The sequence below is a fragment of the Streptopelia decaocto genome, assembly GCF_964273445.1.
Source record: "Streptopelia decaocto genome assembly, chromosome: 1".
NCBI lineage: Eukaryota > Metazoa > Chordata > Aves > Columbiformes > Columbidae > Streptopelia > Streptopelia decaocto.
Genome location: NC_138663.1, coordinates 10,975,744 through 10,991,143, shown reverse-complemented (window position 1 = coordinate 10,991,143; position 15,400 = coordinate 10,975,744). Strand labels below are relative to the sequence as shown.

At 34.8% G+C, this 15,400-nt stretch overlaps 1 protein-coding gene across 1 annotated transcript in view; it reads right to left on the bottom strand.

Annotated features, from left to right (window-relative positions):
• PCLO (piccolo presynaptic cytomatrix protein) overlaps positions 1–15,400 on the bottom strand; it is a gene marked incomplete at both ends in the record, with an annotated part of 351,318 nt that overhangs the window by 29,247 nt on the left and 306,671 nt on the right. The window contains one exon of the mRNA XM_082071252.1: positions 14,938–15,005. Coding sequence (XP_081927378.1) covers positions 14,938–15,005 — 68 coding nt within the window. The remainder of the gene's footprint in view (positions 1–14,937; positions 15,006–15,400) is intronic.

Here is a 15,400-nt window from a genome sequence, read left to right as displayed (position 1 = left end):
TCATCTGTCTCAAGTGAAATGGAGTTGGATGAAGATTTGTGACTTACATTTGTCTACAGGTGGATAAGTAGACAACTGCTTGTAGGAAGAGAAGAATACAAGGTACACAGTACATCTATGAAAATGTCCAGAGGGACAGTAGAGGGACTGACTTGTCAGCAGACTCCTTCTAAGCCCATTTTGAGTGGGGGCAAATAGCATTTAAGTGATGCACATCTCAGCTGTATGATATTGCAATGTGTTGAATGTCATTTTAAATATACATTTGAGATTGCAAAGGTAAGAGTTAAGAAGGACAGATGGAAGGACAGAATGCACACAGTGTGCATTATCTACATTTTCCAGACAGAAGCATTGTCTTTGGGTACTAACTCTATTGTCTTAACAAAATTATGCAGAAACCTTGACGTTCCTCTACTAACCATCAATACTAACTTGGTAGTATCAGAAAAGGTATTTACCCAAGGCTTCCCAACCAGTATTCTCATAGCATTTCAGGCAGTTGTGAATATTTTGGAATGCTACTTTTGTCATGGAAAACTACATTATAAAGGCCAAGTTGTTCATTCAAATGCTTCATAAAGAAACTAAGATGGCAATTTTATGTATCCCTTTCTAAGTTGTTGGGGTTTTTTTTTGTTTGTTTGTGTGGGGTTTTTTTAAAATTTTATTTTATTTTTTATTTTTAATTAAAAATTTCATCAAAACTTGCAATCTTTTGAAGAAATCTGTTCAGAGAAACCTGTTGACATTGACTTTTAGCAGGAAAAAATCTGCTATTGTGTAATTGGGTTTAATCAGGTAAAAAGAATCATATAGATAAATTCACAAAATGCATCCAAAAAGATCTGACCTCTTTGTATTTAATTTATAATGTTCACAGACATAGTATCCCTAAGAAAGACTGCTTAAAATTATAACAGAAATCAGAGTAATTATTTCTTTTTGTCAGTGCTTTAAACATACATACATATATTCAGTTGGCTGCAGAGAGGGACAAGAAAGAAAGAATCTGTTTATGGGTTTTGTTTTGTGTGTGTGTGTGTGTGTGTGTTGTCCTTTCTCCCAGGATTTGCATCACTTCCTATTATATTCATTTTTCAAGCTGTCTTCACTGGCAGAAAATTTTACTTGAAACAAATTACTCAGCTTTGTTCAACATGAAAACTGCAATATTTAATTTTGGAATTTGATTCAGAACAAGTAACCTGAGGGCAGTAGATGCTGCCAATAAAAAGGGGACTAATTTGTCATATTACACTTGGATGCATCTATGATTTCAGTGCAGTCTTTCCCTTACAATGGGACAAGATGCACTCTAAAATTAATGAGATGTTTCTGGGGAGGCTATGGCCTCTTTACCTTTCCTCGTTCTTGATAAATCTCTACCTGCATCCATCTAGTTAGATTCAACAAGTAAATTTCAAGAGGCTAGGAGAAAAAGCATAGTGTATGATGACATATTAGCTACTGGATTTTGTCCAGTGGATGGCAAAATTATTAGGTTGGTGCAAAACTAATTGTGGTTTTGGATGGTGAATTTTAAATCACTGTAACTAGGCTTTAGGAAGACTGGCTTTGTCTCACTCATATTGGTGCTTTTCTGTTTTCTGATGGAAAACAATATATTTTCACATTATTTCCACTGTTGAAAATAAATTCTAAAAATCTATTTCATGCTGTAGTATTCTTGCAAATATCCCAAATAAAACCAGAATATTAATCATTATTTTATGTAACTTTGGAAAAGCTCAAGTCATTTCCTGAAGGCAAGCTGAGACTACTCAATGTCTCATTCTCTTTTTATGAAGTTGTAAATCTGGATTATTCGCTTTAGTCAATGGAAGTACACCTAGGTAAGGTGGTGGTGATAAGGTGAGGTGAAGAGCAGCTCCTAGGCTCTGCTTCCCAAACTCTGTTTCCCTTTTGATGTGAAAGCTTTTGTTAATTTTCTTCCATTTCTTTGTTCTAACACTGCTCAGATTCTTTTCTTTGGAAATGACAGCTTTCATGTCCAAAAATATCACGGACTCCAAAACCTACTGTTACACTGTAAAGTTTCTGAATTATAATAAATTGTAGTATAATTTTACAGGAACTTTGGTAATTTTGCTTTGTGGAAGAGTTTGAAAAGAAAGCACTGAGTATGAACGAAGATACACAGTATGAATATCGCATAAGTTTCACTTTTTCAAACATGGAAAATAGTATGGAAAATATGTCTGTATAAAGTCTGAGACTCTGCATAGTGCTTTAAAACATAAGGAAAACACCAAATAGTCCTAAACTGAACATATTAACAATGAGTGAAGGTGTCTATGTTTGTTACTCTCCCAAATGTCCAGAGAGAAGAAGGAAAAACCTCCCTTTTCTCTCTTTTACTTGCAAAGAAAGGAGGAACTGTTAAGAAAATCAGATTAGTCAGAAAGGCATAAATTAAAAAGAAAAAAAAAAAGTGCCAATTAATGGCATTCAGATCAGTGAGAATCCAATTCCTTCAAGGATATAACGAAGTACATATGTGGTTCTAAACAGCTAAGCACCCAGCCAGGCACAGCCAAGGCGATCAGGAGGCTGCTGAATAAATGCTATAGGTATTAGATGAGGAGCAGGTGGAGACAGTAAGAATCCATAGCCTACTCAGCAGGCATTGATACAAGTTACTTATGGGGCTTTTTCTAGTAAATTGCACAAACTGACTGATTATCATAGGCATTATGTTACCAGACTTTGGGAAAATATGTGAACTTCTAGGTACGACAGCAGTGTGAAACACAAAGGCAGATGTGTATCAGATGTTTGACCCAGCTGATCTCCAGAAGCTTTGTGGATTTTTCCAAGGCATGGAAGTTCAGTTACATTATGTTATCACATCACAATCAGTCAGAGTGCAAAGCCAATGTGGCAGACAAAAAAACCCAACCAAACAGACAAACTAAAACCACCTAAAGAAAGCTTAAAAAAGAAAGTATAACAAAATGAAGCATACAAAAGGGTGTTTCATAAAAGACTTATGTAGTGGATGGCAGTAACACACATGCAAACCTAGAGACCATTTGGTAGAACTAATCTCATCTGATATCAGCCACCTAAACTTTAGATATGCAAGCTAAAATAAATGTCATAAATTTTCATTATAATCTTTTGGTTCTTAACAGATAGTGGAAAAGGACTGGCACTCCAGGTAGCTGACCCTGAAGGGAATCCTAAATATTGCCTTAGCTGTACAAGCAAATCAGGTTTGTGCCTGTATACATGTGGATCTGGGTCATCCAAGATGTGATAGTGAAACTGAGGTATCTGGTCAAGAATGGCAGATGTGATGAAGAATCTGTGAGACACCCATGATTTTCTGGACCAACAACTGGACTGATGCAGAAAAATACTTTTGGGTATTTAAAACAGCAGGATGCACCTACAAGTAAGGCCCCTGAATCCTTTTGTAGCTAAAGATACACAAACTGCATCCTACTATACACACAGTACATCAATTTCTGCCACTAAATTTGTCTCATCTTCTGTCCATCTGATTCCCTCACAGTTATAGCCTAGTAGTATCAGCATAAATACTACACAAAAGGGAAGAGCAGCATATAATGCCCTAAAGTAACTACAAATGACTGCACAGGAGAAACTGTTATGAATTCTTTAAGAGAAATACACACTCTAAAGTTTTCCTTAACAGACAAAGCACTATTCACGTACTGTTGCAATGGATGACACATTCCATTAAGGCCGAAAGCCTGTAAGACTACTTTCATAGCATGAAATAGGAACATGGAGCATGCTGAAAACTATATTAATCTGAAAATAAACTGGGGACAAAACAGAAGGTTCTAATTATAAATATGAAAGCAGACCCTCTACCCTGAGAATCATACACATCTAGGCAATTTCATCATAGGAAATATTTATATTAATTCTAATGCTCTGATTTAAAAAAAAATCTGTCTTGACACACAACTTACAGTCCAATAATTCTGACCAGTTTCACATGCAAACACAAATATCAGCTGAAGTTTAATTTAATCTTGCCATGTGATCTCACCTGGAAATGCCCTAGGTTAATCTGCATTTAAACAGCATTCCAATATAATAGTTTGAACATCAGTCTGAAAAAAGAGTTTATATTACAAGAACATGTGAAGGTAAATAAGAAAATCCTTTCTGAATCCCTAGCATAACAGTTAAATTTCTAAGCAAGTTATAAATTGTTTGACAAAAGAAATAAAGAACAAATAATCTTCTAAACCACTCATGCATAATTGAATACCAGCAGGTCCTTTTACATGAGTTACAAATATCAAGAAGCTACAAAGGACTGTTAAGTATAGAAACAGGTTATGACACTCCTTTTTTTTTTTTTTTTGACATTTCAAATAAATGCAACTAAAGTGCAGCTCTAATTTAGAACTGTTCAGTAGGAACAGCTGTGTTATTATTTGTAGGCAATCTTAGAAAAAAACTATTTATGGGAAGTGCTTGATAAAATATGCTATGTGTGTGAGAGGAAGAGCTTGCATTTTGGATTCCTGTTTTTCTCCTTGAATATTAATTACAGCAAGAAAGATCAGGCTAATAGTTAGGAAAAACATTTTAGTGTCAAGGATAATCAAGCATTAGAGCAGACTAATGAAGCTGTAAAATCTCTATCTCCACTAATAATTTTCTGGTGCAAGTTAGCACAAGTCCTTTAGGAACAATATGTGTTTTGAAGCAATGGGATGATCTCTTGAAGACCCCTTGACTCCATTCCTGCTACATAGTAGCTCATACATATTTGAGCATTTAACATTACTGACCTTAAAACAGATCTATTTTATTTTTTTCCTTGAGTGTGCACAAAATTCCAGGTCCTAAGCACACTGCTAAATGGAGGAGATCACCTGAATCATCCAGGAAGATGACATTTAAAAACTCTGCTCAGTACCTCCTAGTTTTATTTTCATCACAGAGGGGAATTTACTTAGGATTTCACAATTCACCTTCTATCATTTAATTGCATCAACCTAACTTTTGCTGACTCTAAAAGAGCACTGATCATAAAAAGTGCCTCCATTTCATTGTTTTAAATTACTCACTAGGTGAAGCAGCCTTTCTTCAGACTTACACCAGACACAGCTCAGGTCCAGTAGTCATACATTCCAGCATCTTCATCTTTACTACATTTTTGGTTCACCTGTTTGGTCCCCAGTGTTTAAGGTCTTTATTATTAAGTGGTATTTGTACTAAATGTGCCAGCTGGTATTAAATTAGATTTCCTTCATAATCATGTCTTTTTTTAGAAAAACAGATTACAGAATTCTACTAAAACTCATTTAACATGTAGCTTTGTCATGTTTTGGATGGAATTACTAGTACTCTGATTCCCAGCCCAAACAGTCTGAGCCCATTACATTTCCAAGCAGCCACGAGCAGAAATCTTCTGAAAGTCTCCAGCAGCTTTATTTTACTTAAGATGTAGGTCAATACAAGTGATTAAGAAAATTAGGCAAGCAAATTATCTTTCCAGGTGCTTCCTGAAGCATTATAATAAAGGGTGATATTTTGGGTTCATGATAAAATACAGATGCTTTCAGGTTTTGCTCCTTTTACTTGTTTGTCTTCTTAATATTTGTTAATTTTCTACAGCTCCCATAGTAAAATCAGACTTTTTCTAATGAAACCTAAAAAAAAAAAAAGAATAATAAAGTTTTTTTGAATTTTCTTGCGACATGATTTAATGGCTAATAGCCATTCAGTCCCAGTTGATATAAGAGTGGCACAAGCTGCTGGCCAGCCAATAGCTAATCACAGTCAGGCTCCCTGGATTGTTTACATCTCTTTCAATGACACTTCATAATAACAATTCAGGAACAGGATGATTTGTAACTATGTAAAATGACATTTGTGATGTGAATACAAGAATACAGAAGATTATCGTGTCCTTTTTCCCCTTATGTTTCTATCTCTGGCTGCAGTCTTTATTCTTATTCAAATTCTTTATGCTTCTTTTTAGGAAAACCAGCTGGATTATACTGGCAAATACCTCAGGAAGGCAGAACTAATTGCTCCAATTATTACTGGAGAACCAGGTGGGCAAATTAGAGTAATGGTCCAATCAGGGATAGATCAAAGAAATGTTTCCCAGAATTTAGAGAGGAAGTTGACAATTATCAGGCTTATGATACTGCTGGGTTTTTTTATATGGCTTCTTCAAAATAGTGTGGCATTTAGGCTTAGTCGTATGGCTATTCCTATTTTGAGGGAGCATGTATAAAATGTTCTAGATAGCTTCAAACAAATCAAAAGAGAGAAAGGATAAGGCCTACTGTCAGTGCATAAGCCTGATTAATTGTTTGAGGATCTCTTGCGACAGAAAGCATATCTGATCTTTGCATTCCCAAAAATAAAGGAGGTGCAGGATGAGGCATCAACATGTGACAGGCTAGCTGCAAGGGCTTATTTTCTCTTCCCTTGTGGCCCTTTTTTCCTCTGTACTGAAGCAGCTACTCATGTGAGAAATCACCCTTGCTGGTATTTTCTGCTTTAAATTTTGTTGGCATTGATTAATCTTACACTGTCAAGAGTAGTAGACGGTAGACCTTTGGTAGAAGCTGATGGCAAAAAGCAAGGTTGTGATTTTATATTAAAGACAGTTTAAACAATGCCAGGTTGAATTTTAACCTTTTTCTTTATAGAGATAGTAGATAGTCTGGCAATACCTTATTCTTACATTTACGTCTTCCTGGGATGGCATCACATTTTACTCCGTAATATTTTATTTCATAAAGTTACCTCATCTACAAGTAAATCAGAATGACAACAAGACTATAAAAGCAGATATTACACCTCCTAAAAATGTACTTTAAAAAAGAGATGACCAGGCTTATATTGCTCTTTAGGAAATACATTAAGAGTGTGCAGCACTTTCTTTTGCTATGTATTACTGCACATAAATTCAAAACCAAAAAATGCAATTCAACCACCGTTCAAGTCAGGGTTGGTAACATTTCATATTGGCTGTATTTTTCTTTAAATCCATGGATCAATATCCATTGCAATCAAGTCAACGGTCTCATACTTTGTCAGTATATGATTCTATTGATTCAAGAATAATACTTCAAAGTCCAGATTTTTTCAGGTTCTCTTACATTTTAGTATACGTTAGGTTTAAAGTTTCAATACTCTTGAGATATTTGGGTTATTGGGAAGGCAACAAAGAGCAAAGATATTATTTGGCATGTGTGCAAGAATAAAACAGATGGTGCTCCTTGTGGCTTTGAGATACCAGTCTAAAAAGGCCTTGAAAAGAATTGGGACAACCCCTGGTGCAGAAACATGGAACTGTTCCAAAATAACAAATTCTCTGCTATTATGAAAGTGACTGGTTCTGACTTTGTCATTTATTGCCGATCTGTATACTTCTGGTGTGCCATGACTCGGGGATTATGTTATAGGAGACAGGAATTTTCTCTCTAGAAGATAAAGTTTAGTTTAACTAAATTTAGAAAAAAACCAATATGTGTTAGTATATGATTTTTAAGTTAATTCGAGACTACTTCTGCTAAAATCCTTGGGTGTGTGGATTCACAATTCCTCTGTCAATTTAGTCACTTTCGAACTTAAACAGAAGTGAGCACAGTTCTTGGACTCTTACCACCCAATAATATACATGTAACAGTCTGATGTTGTTTCAATAATTGGAAGGTAAGACACTGAAAAGAAGATGGAATTTTCCTGGCACAGGATCACTGACTGGATCTGTTCAAGACAAAACCCTGGGCAAAGCAAATGAGATGTGCATGCTTGAAGGTCCAGTCAAAGGTATAGAAGAAATCACGGTCGAAGGATTAAAGTGTTTCTACTTCTATAACTGCAAAATATCTTTGCCTGAATGGGCAACCACGCCCAGAATACGACTCACACAGTACATGAGTATTTGCAGTTTATGTGTTGAACCCTTCAATAATCATTGTCATGTCTCATATCATAGAATCATAGAATGATTTGGGTTGAAAGGGACCTTTAAAGATCATCTAGTCCAACCCCCATGCTCCCCGCCATGGGAAGGGAGATATTTCATTATATTAGGCAGCTCAAAGCCATGTCCAATTTGATCTTGAACTTTTCCGGAGATGAGGCATCTTCAACTTCTCTGGGAAACTTTTTCTGTTGTCCCACCATCCTCATCATAAAACATTTCTCCCTTACATCCAAACTAAATCTCCCCTCTTTTTGTTTAAAACTGTTGTCCCTTGTTCTATTGGAGCAGACCCTGCTAAAAAGTCTCTCTCTTTCTGATAACTCCCTTTATATGCTAGAAGGCCACAATAAGGTCTCCCTGGAGCCTTCTCTTCTCCAGGCTCAACAAGCCCAACCCTCTCAGCCTGTCTTCACAGGAGAGGTGCTACAGCCCACTGACCATTTTCTGTGGCCCATCTCTGGACCTGCTCTAACAGCTCCATGTCTTTCTGTACTGGGGACCCCAGAGGTGAACAAAGTCCTTGAGATGGAGCCTCACCAGAGCAGGGTAGAAGGGCAAAATCACCTCCCTTGACCTACTGACCATGCTTTTTGTGATGCAGCCCAGGATATGGTCGGTTTTCTGGGCTGCAAGTGCACATTTGCCAGCTCATTTCCAGCTTTTCATCCACCATTATCTCTAAGTCCTTTTCTGCAGGGTTGCTCTCAATTAACTTATCACCTTTCTTTGATTATTGGTAATAAATACGAACTATGTCAAAACTCCCGCCCACTTTACTCATTTTGCAGGTTGTGTTTGATTCTATTCTATAGTTGAGCCTTGTGGAAGAAGTAATCTACCATAATTTTTCTGATTACTGACCAAGAAAAGCAACAAAGGCAGTTGGCTTAATCATTAGAAATAAATTGTTAGATATTAATAGAGGACTTTTGTCATGCCAAAGGAAGTTGAAGGTATATTTATAATACATAGAGTATTTAAACTCATTATGTAGTCCATGAGGAGACTCAGATAGCTGCAGGGGCAAAGTATAGCACATAAATTAGGTGCTGATAACTTCATAACATTGGCCTAAAGTGGTGGTAATCTAGTCTCCACAAAAGGTGAGGATGTAGTCCCAAAATGCAGTGGTGCTGGGCCCCAGACAAGCACAAGAAACTACTTGTTGCCTAGAACTGCCTGATAAGATGATAATCACCCTTGTCCAAATGTAGACCATCCATCTTAGATTTTTTTTTTTTTTTTTTTTTTGGCGTCTTTTTTCCTAAATTATAGTGCTTCTCCATTCAGTATCAAAGAACTTATTCCAAAGATTTAAAAGAAATGGCTGGATGTTTTAGCATCTGGTTTCCATTACGCAACTTTGTGGAGGAAGTGCCTACAAATGCCCTAATGCTTCCTTTCTAATTGTGTGTGTGTGTGTGTCTTCAAGAACAGTTAAAGAGAAGAATGCTTATGAGGGAAAGACAACTAAATATGTCTTTCTGATATTCACATTAGATGACATAAAATGAGGTTATATTTTATAGAAGTTACTTCCTAATGGTACGAAGATATAAATTAGACTTGATTATGAAAGAAGAAAAGACTCAGGTGATCCCAATACTACATAAATTTAATATTTAACCTGATCTCTGTCTTGCATTGTTCCCAGTCTCAGTGTTTTCATTCAAATTAATGATTGTTTGCACAAGTGCAATAAAATTCACCTTAATTTTAATCCAACAAGAAGTTTAATTCTATTCATAACCTCTTTAATTAATATTAAGCATCATATTTTAATCTGATCACAGATCACAGTCCTCTTTGTTTGGTTGTTTTTTTGTTGGTTGGTTTTGCTTTTTTTTTTTTGTTGTGTGTGTGTGTGTGTGAAATGATGCAGATAGCTGCAAAAAAAAAGTTTCTCATCTGCAGTAAACCCCATATGTTCAGCCTGGCCAACCAAGACATCAACGTACAGATCTGTGCATAGGCAGAAGCATTTGCAAGTGTCAGTAACTGTATTGTGATTAGTTTTTAATTATTTCCTTCATCTGTCTTTTTTTCTCCTCTTATAACTTTATGGTTGACGGTCTAAAATTAAGACAATTTCTCTCTGAGTATCTTTATAAGGACTAATATTCTATTTCTGATATTTCAATGATTAGAGTTAAAAAAAAAAATCAAAATGTTAAAATTCTAAAATGTGGAAATGCAGCAACTTGATTTAAGCAACATCTCAAGCCCTTTGTCTCTTCTCAGTCATACCACAGTGCTGAAACAGTACCTTTGGCTTAAAAGGAGTCTCTCTAGCTTACCTAAACAGCAAATAAAGGACAATTTTTTTTTTTTTTTTGTGAGTTTTAATTACTTCAAAGAATGTGACAATACTTAGCTGTGCCTGTGCTGTCGGTTTGTTATGTGCTTTATTTTACCCAAGAGCTAATTCACATATTATTTCTGGGTATCCCTTCAAGAGAAAGTGTGAAACAGTTTGCAAGACAATTTGGTCCATGTTCTATCCTGTGCAGACATAACTGATGAAAATTTCATCAAGACTATTCAGAAATGTATAAGGGAAAATTTACAAGTTGAATAATCGCCAGTCACTTACCTACAGAGGTCATACACTTTTCCTCCAAAATGTAAATAGAATGACCTCCTAGCTTTTTACAATATTTGTGTGGTATTTCAACCATATTTCTCATAAATAAATATTAGACAGTAGTAAATAATGAAATACAAAGTTAACTGATAAAACTACTGTTAAATCTGATTTTCTTAGTTTATAATATATGCCAAAGAACAAGCGAGCTCAAAAATTAAGGAAAAAAATGGGTGTTTTTTAGCTCAGACTACTCTGAATAGATGAAATAAAAAGCACAGTGTTGTCAAATTTGCCTGTTAAAGCATGATGTTATCACAGAGCTTGTTTATTGTTGTGGTTGTTTTAATCTGCAACTCAGCCAAGTACATAGCATACAAAAAAGGAAAACTGTGGAAGACTTCATTAAAGGTTATTGTAAACAATGCATCATAAACATCGTAAACAATGAGTGCATACCGTTAGGATGTCACCTTGGAGAAGTTAAGCAAGTATGTGGGGATCATCAGATTTTGGAACAGTACAAATCTATTTCTTCTGCTTGGGTGTGGAAATACATCTGCAGAGTCTATACTAAAATATTCTCTAGTTTTCTGGGCAGGGTCAGTCGTTTATACAGAGAGTTTCTTACTTACAGGACATCATTTTACTGGACTCAAAGAATGATGGTCAAAGGACAAGTGGAAATGTCAGAAAGTGAGCCTCTGAGCCATGGCAGAACTGTGTAGAGAAGTTTTGGGTATTCAGGACATGGACTGGACAGAATTTTTTTAAAAAAACTAAAAAAAACACCACCGTTTTGGAAGATGTGGGTGGGAAGCCACTCTAGTACTATATAAAGTTTACAGTATTCTGACTGAAAATCCTAACAATAAGGCCAATCACAGAGGATGACAGAAGCATTGTGAGTACTCGTTCACTCCAAAAAACACCGAATGGGTGGAGCCAGACCATGTTTACTGATGTGTTCATCTTTCCTAAAAGACTCTTTTTTTGACATGAACCTCAATGTCTGTAATACTAAAAGAGTATTTTGCATGTATATATCATATTCAAAATTAGAAAATGCAAAATTTCACTATATCAAACTATTTCAATTAAAATGCTATTTATATTTATATATTCCTCTTCTACTAGAAATAATGGCAGTTTGGGATTACTGAGTAAATTTATATTTTTTAAATATATAAAAATAACTTTTCCCATATATTTCTTAACTGGATAAATAGCTGGAGTGTGGAAAATACCATGTGGGATCTATTACCTGAGCAGTTTCATAGGGCAGATATACCAATCATGATCTACAACTGAATCAAGATATTAATCATGTACTTTTAATTGTTAGTTTCAATCCTTACATGGAATGCAATTGCTTTTTTTTTGTCTGTAATGCCTGTAATATTCCATAGCATGTCATAAGAAATCTTTAAACAAAAGATATTGCACTTTCTGAAACTAATAGAGAAATTGGTTCACATAACTCAATGAAGATCGCAATATGTATCATAAGATTTACTGAAGTTTAAGAAGATTAAGTATTTAATCTGCTCAGGGCAGAATATCCAGTATAAGACAGCATGCAACAATGCATATCATAAAAATAACTGCAACACAGCATCCAAGAACCGAACTCTGAATTATTTTATATTATTAAGTAGTATGAAAATACAGAATATAACAAGATGATATGTTCAGAGAAACAAAGAATATCATAGAAATACTCATAGTTATTCATATTGACCATTTGGTTGTGTCAACAAAGTAAATAGTACTGGTTTCCAATATTTACTTATAACTTAACTGGTACATCTTAATAGCACAAAAACTATCCCCAAGAAAACATTAGCACAGTTCTCAAATGGGTAAACAATTACAAAAGGAGCGTATTTTTCCCTGGTGATTCCACTTATGTACGTACCTAAATTTTGATGTCATACCCTGTGAGCTGAATCCAAACTCTGTTGCTACAGTTTTGATTCAGCTGCCTAAAAATCAGGTGCTTTTGCTATTTGAGAGTCCTACCTTGCTCTGCCTCCAGCTACTGGTCTTAAAGATCTTGTACCTGTAAGTCCCCTGCCATATTTGCCAGGCCTGTGTGAATGACCTGGATGACTAAAACATTTCAAGTAGCAGTAGATCCGCATGTCTAAGCAGTTGAATTTATTCTGGACAGTTTTAAAGAGAGTAATCTGCAGGATACTTTTCACAGAAATTATCCATCAAGAATACTTGAAAAAGTAAAAATAGCACTAGTACTAAAATGTTTGAAGTATAACACTAAATGATTTTTTAATCCTTTTTTTGCAAATGAGAATACAGATGTCAACCATGGAAGCTCTCTACAAATTAATGAAAAATGAGAATAAGTTAATTGCAGAGCTCAGCTGGTCCACAACACAGAAAATATATTCCACTACCGAAAATATATTATTCTAAGACTTCAAGATTTTTATTCACTTTTGTTCACCTATGAAAAAAATACCACAATGACACTATAACACTGAAGTAATTCTCAGTTAATCTTGAGTTCCTCTAAATTCCAAACTATTTCCCTGCAAGATTATTATATTTACACGTTGAAACAGAAATGTTCTTGAATTGTTTTCCAGCTTTTATTTAAGATTGATGTGTCCCATCTTAGACAGCTACAAATCAGACACTGAAAACTAGGCTGACTGTCCTAGCTTCTCTCAATGGAGAGAAACAACCACACATTTTATCATAACTGGAGTTGTAACTCTTAGAGTACTCAAGCTAGGAGAAGTGAATTGCATCATAAGTGAAAATTAGGGAATTACAGCTCTTGAGTTACTTGCAAATTTTGAAGATGAGCATAAACATACCTTTGGTTGGAAAAATAGCTTTAGTGATCAAAAGTTATAAATGTATTTTTAGCTTGTTCCAAAAGTTTTCGGTTTTTTTTTTCCCAGTTGGTTTTGTTTGTTTGTTTGTTTGGGGTTTTTTGTTTGTTTGTTTTAATGACAGAAATATTAAATGTAAACATTTTGTATTTGTAGATTCTAAAATTTATGATCCAAGACCTCACCAAAGGGGCAATTTATGATAAACAAAATGATGAAAAGCTATTTGTTTACAATTATCATTCTGTATAAAACACATCATGACAAAGTAAAAATGGAAAATTCCTGATTTCCCATTTTCATCCCACCATTTCTCTTTTAAAAAATAGTTTGGTTTTCAAATACTTAAAAATACCATTGAATTTTGATTTTTGTATGATGAGTACTATGTACTGAAATACTTAGCAAAATTTATATACAAAGTTAAGAATTCCTGCTTTAGAAAAGACAGTTGTGCAGTTATACTTTCAAAGTCTAATTTGATTTCTTCAAATCTGTGGAACATTTGACCGTTTTACCTCAAATATAGCAACAGCAATTATTTCCCCATATATACAGATTGCAGAAACCTGAAAAATTACAATTTTTTAAGGTTGAACTTAACATGAAGTTAACTTCAAATGTACGTATGAATTCAATTTATGAATGAATTAAAACCCTGAAGCTGCATTGAAATGCATTGAAATGATTAAACTCTTATTTTAATAATAAAATGAAGATCAAGATAATTAGGTTTTATATTTGAGGTCAACAGAAACATATACTTGAAAGAAATTACCTTATATGCAAAGGGAAATGGAATTTTCTTAACATATCCTTCAATACAAAACACTCTTAATTTTCATGCAGTTGTCCATTATTACACATGAAAGAGATAATCACATTGTTCATGAAACTTTGACAGCCATTCTGTCAGGCTCCTTCTAGCTCCAGTATTACAATGTGTCCTTCTTTGGCTTCACTACATTCATGCCGAGAAAAATCACTCAGGATTTCCCAATGAGATAAGAGTTTCCACTATTATCTAAGTGCAGCAGTCAAGTCAAGCTTGACGTTCAGCTAATATTTTTTATATAAACTTAATGTTTTATGTTGGCAGCAAAATTAATAATTGCTTTATGAAGTGAATATTGTGAAATGTTACAAAAATAGAGCCTGACAGCCATTGGATATTTTCTTCTGATCTAATGGGTACTGAGTTAGCTCCACACTTCATACTTTTTATTCTAATGCTATGAAAATCAATGAACATTGAAAGACAGATATTATTCATTCCAATCTAACTATATAGTTGCTTTAAATAAACAGGTAAGACACTGTTCTCATTTAAACTGAAGACTCATTACATTGATGCTATGTGTGTGATGCTATGATGTATGCCTTAGAGTAAATGAAAGACAGGATCTTAATCTATAATACAAAGAGAGCATAGGCTAATCTTTCATAGCACAACAAGTAAAAGAAATAAACACATTTGTTCTATAAACATGGGATACCCCTGTAGTGTTGTTTGTATTTCTTTTTACCTTCTGCATCGGTTAATCCTACTCCAGACTGTTTTACTGGTTCTTGTCCATTCTGGCTCATCTTCCCTCTGTTAAAAGATATGGTGGTAGTTGTCAATAAGATCATAAAGAAATGAAATCTAAGAAAATGATACATCTAAGCCAATGAGGCTTTAAAGATAAACAAAATATAAACAAAGGGTAAACAAAAACAAAAATGTCACAAATATTTCTAAACCACAAAAAAGTGTGTGTAAATATAAACATAAATAGTCAAGAAGATAAGGTCAATGATAATTTTTTTCTATTGGTATTTGGACACATCACTTAAGAGCATTATGTTTTTTTCTTTAGGAGCCAACTGCAATCGCATCTTGGTGAGCTCGTACATTCTCACAGAATGGGGCCATCAGGTGCTGTCTGCTACTTGCCCCCCATCAGCCTGGGGTTTCACAATCAGTTTGCATAGCTCCTGTACTCACTT